The sequence below is a fragment of the Tinamus guttatus genome, unplaced genomic scaffold (assembly GCF_059628265.1).
Source record: "Tinamus guttatus ecotype Peru unplaced genomic scaffold, ASM5962826v1 Tinamus_guttatus_pri_ptg000182l, whole genome shotgun sequence".
Taxonomy (NCBI): Eukaryota; Metazoa; Chordata; class Aves; order Tinamiformes; family Tinamidae; genus Tinamus; species Tinamus guttatus.
In genome coordinates this window covers 238,639-242,337 of record NW_028288716.1, presented here as the reverse complement: position 1 = coordinate 242,337, position 3,699 = coordinate 238,639, and the positions used below count along the sequence as shown (strand labels likewise).

The following is a 3,699-nucleotide window of genomic DNA, read 5'->3' as shown; positions in this document are numbered from 1 at the left end:
CCCAGCAATCCCAGTTACTATTATGCTTTTAGGTTATGTTAGCAGTAGATGGAGATGTTGTTCCAGATGACTTTGTTATTGAAAATTTCTTGCATAGCCCCTCTTCCAGGAAGCTAATTTATTTTAGTGGAGGCTCTCTTGATTTCTGTTGCAAGGCTAAAGCACCTAGCAAGCACTTGATGTTTAATTAGGTAGTGAGATGCATGGAAACAACACCATGTGTTGATTCTCAGTGTAACTACCTTACTCCTACCTGCCCCCACAACTAAACCTGTATTCTTTTTTTAAAAAAAATAAAGAATAAGTATAATCATCCTTCCATACAGTATTTCAAGGAATATATGCTGCTCCTACCCTCATACATTCCCCCTGCCTCTTCTCTGTCACATTATGTGACTGAGAAGAAAGTCTAGGAAAGAAAGAGATGGACATGGTCTATTCATCCAGCATCTTTGCCTAGAGTATCTAGGCAAAACATATGCTGTAGTCCCAACAGCAAATTTAGCTCTTCATTCCAAGTCTGTCGCTGCTGCTTACCACAATTAAGTGTTAACATTCTTCATGTGAAACCTAGCTGGAATGAAAACTTTCAGGAGTAAGAAAAAGGGTGACACATTAAAATACTTCACAGGTATTCCCTAACATTCCTTCTCTGAACTCATTCTGCTCTTTCACGGAGGGCAGACCTAGAATGTCAGTTTTGGTACCTATCCAAGAAAATAAATTGGTGGCTTAGGGTTAGTAGCCTACTGCTTACATGCTTCTTGATGAGGAAGAAATTTAAGGTACCCTTTTGCCTCAGTGGTTATATAGGAGAGAGAGAGGAAAAAAAAAAAAAATAGTTTTCCAAGACTTGGAAAGGAAGTGTGGTAAAGCACAGAGATTTGAGGACTGAAAATATTGCCAGACGTTTTCTCTCCATAAAATCATATTCTGTAGTTTGTGGCCTTTCACTTTTGCTCTTCACCTTTAGATTCCCTTAGCACCTCTTGCCACTTTTTCTCCATCTCGTCTTTGCAATTCAGAAAGGCATCTTCCAGTCGCCTCATAGAGGTGGCCAGGTCTGGGTTTGTACGCATTACTACCATGTCATATGCCATCCAGGTTGCCTGCACTACAAAAACAAACAAAAACTCAATAAATACTGCCAAACCAACAATGTAGCCTTAAAAAAAAAAAAAAAAAAAAAAAAAAAAGTAGATTCAATAGATGTTAAAAGGGCATTAATGATAAACAGTTCAAACTTATGTCTGAGCAGGCCTGCTATACTAGTGGACAATAGCTCACTAGCCCACAGTAGTAATATCTTTTTTAAAAAATGGATGTCCATTATTATTTTTAGAAATATCTCAAAATGCTTCAGAATGAAATATGCTTATTGCTGATACACATTAGAAATGGGAGACAGACACCATTACCTGAAAATTACAACAAAACAGGCAATTAAAAAGAAGGATGGTAGAGACTTTTAAAATAAATGAAACAAATCAAAGAATTTTGTTTCAAGACCTGGGACAAGCAGAAGACTAGTGTTAGACAAGGAAAGGAAAACTAGAAGGCCACAACAAAGTGCTTGAGGATTTAAAGAACAAGCTAAATCATGAGATATAGTCTGAAAAAAAATGAGTATCTACCTGACAGAGCAAAGCAGGTAATTTTAGCAATTGCTTTGTATTTTCCTTTTTTGTTCTACCATAAATTGAGATAAAATCTGATGTAAATGGAGTAATTTTCTCAAAAGTACTCATTTGTTGTAGTTAATTGCACAGTTTAATTCTTAATTTCAGTATTAATTTCTTGGTTGCTGCACACAGTTTCTGAGAGAATTGCTGTAGTTCTCCATACATAAAGAACTAAGAGTAAATTTGCAGGGAAAACTTTATTCTAGTCATACACTTAAATATATAAATGTGTTCTAGTCAAACACAAACATGTCATACACTGACCTGAAAATTCATTTTGCCATTTTTCCAAAGTAAATTTTGTTTTATATGTTACATTTTAATCACTGTAAATTAAATGCCTTAATATTAGTTCTACTTCCTCACTTAAAACTTCTAGATTATTTGTACACTTTCCCTCACTTGAGAACATTAGATATTAGTTGATCACAGGCTTTTTTCCATTTAAGATGCCATTTCTATCACACAGCCATATTGACAGTAATAAATATACCTAGTAAAGCTCCAGTGTCTTCCAACTTACAGTAGACAAATCCATATCATTCTCAGTAAAAAACAATACCTGATAGTTTTTCCATTTCTTCCAGAAGTTTTTCTAAGTCCTTGTTCAGGTCTTCCACCATCTTTACCATAGAATCATAGTTTTTTTCCCAAGGTTCTGATTTGGCCATCTACAAGGAAAACAAGGATTTCATACTAGTGTTTTCCACTGAAGTGAGTTGATTTTCACAGATGAGGGAAAGTAATATTCTGATAAATTTTAATATAAGGTACTGAATTTCTGAACTTATGTAAATTAATTGAGATTTCAACATAGGGGCAAATAAAATTGGGCCCCAGCTGCAATTAAAGTTTCAGAACCCTCATGTCAGCCTTTGTACCAGAGGCTTGCTCACAACCTTTACTCAGGCATGCTTCCTTGTGATGCACTGACAGAAGAGGACAGCTGACAATAGGTGATCTCTGCACCTTTTATTTACAACCTAATCCTGAGTCTAAAAGGCTTGAGGGGGAGCAACCTTCACGTGGTGCTTAGTCAGAGACCACAGCCTCTGACTTTGTTTCTTCCCTTCCACCCTCGAGAGATCTTTTTCCCTGCTTTCACCAGTTGCGCTGCCTTACTCCACAACCTCTGCCGCAACCTCAGCACTCCCACCAAACACCAAACCTCTATGCCGGGCGACGCTTGCGAGCGACTCAGCCTCCCCGTTTCCCGCCAAAGTCAACTGTTCCCTTCCTTCCGCTCCGACCCCGCCCCCAACCTACCGTGCTTGAGGTGCCCGAGCGCATTATCTTCCCTCCTCTACCCTCTCCTCCGCCTATGTGCCCGCGGCCTCCCATGAGACAAAAAGGGAGAACAGCAGGAGCGGCCGGGAACAGTGCACCTCAAAATTGTATCTTGTAACCGTCCTTTTGTCAGTGCTCTGTCTCCGAATTTACGTAGCCGATTAGTTCTATGTTTCATCTTCACTTCGGTAAGAAGTTAGGCGGCCGAAAGGAGGGAACGGGAAAGAAATTCTGTTTGGAAGCGGAGGCGGTGCTGAAAAAACTTGCCTCACGAGCTGTGGCTGGCGAGGAGTCACGTTACGGAACAGGCGCAGAAGCAACGAAGCGCCAGCACGCTGGAGGCTGCCCGCTCGGGCTTGTGCCTGGCAACACGCGATCCCCGGCGCACAGGCCTTGGGGTTGGGGCCGAGCCCCCTTTCTTCTCCACAGGGGGTTCAGGCCTGCAATACAGCTCAGCTCACCCGGCTCCTGCTGTGGTTTTCTAGCAGATAGCGTCTTCTACTTCCTCGATAGTGTATCATGCCCTGCATGTCCCATAAATAATTACCTTTCTCAGGAAGCTGGAAAACCAAAGGTTAGTGCCTTTACCTTTTTGATCTTTCTTTCACTGTCCCCGGAGTCCTACACATCTGATTTCATGTTTGTGTTTTGTATTACTGTAATTTAATTATTCTAAAATTCTAAGTGAAGAGCGTTAAATACAGGTGTTCTGATAAGACGTGCTTAAAGG

General features: G+C 40.3%; 1 protein-coding gene across 1 annotated transcript; it reads right to left on the bottom strand.

Annotated features, from left to right (window-relative positions):
• Positions 1-950: 950 nt before the first annotated feature.
• On the bottom strand, positions 951-3,189 carry SYCE3 (synaptonemal complex central element protein 3). The gene is made up of 3 exons (XM_010228215.2): positions 3,154-3,189; positions 2,245-2,353; positions 951-1,114 (listed from the first exon to the last, which is right to left on the bottom strand). The coding sequence occupies exons 2-3, from the start codon at positions 2,351-2,353 to the stop codon at positions 951-953; spliced, it is 273 nt and encodes a 90-aa protein (XP_010226517.1). The 5' UTR covers positions 3,154-3,189.
• Positions 3,190-3,699: the final 510 nt, after the last annotated feature.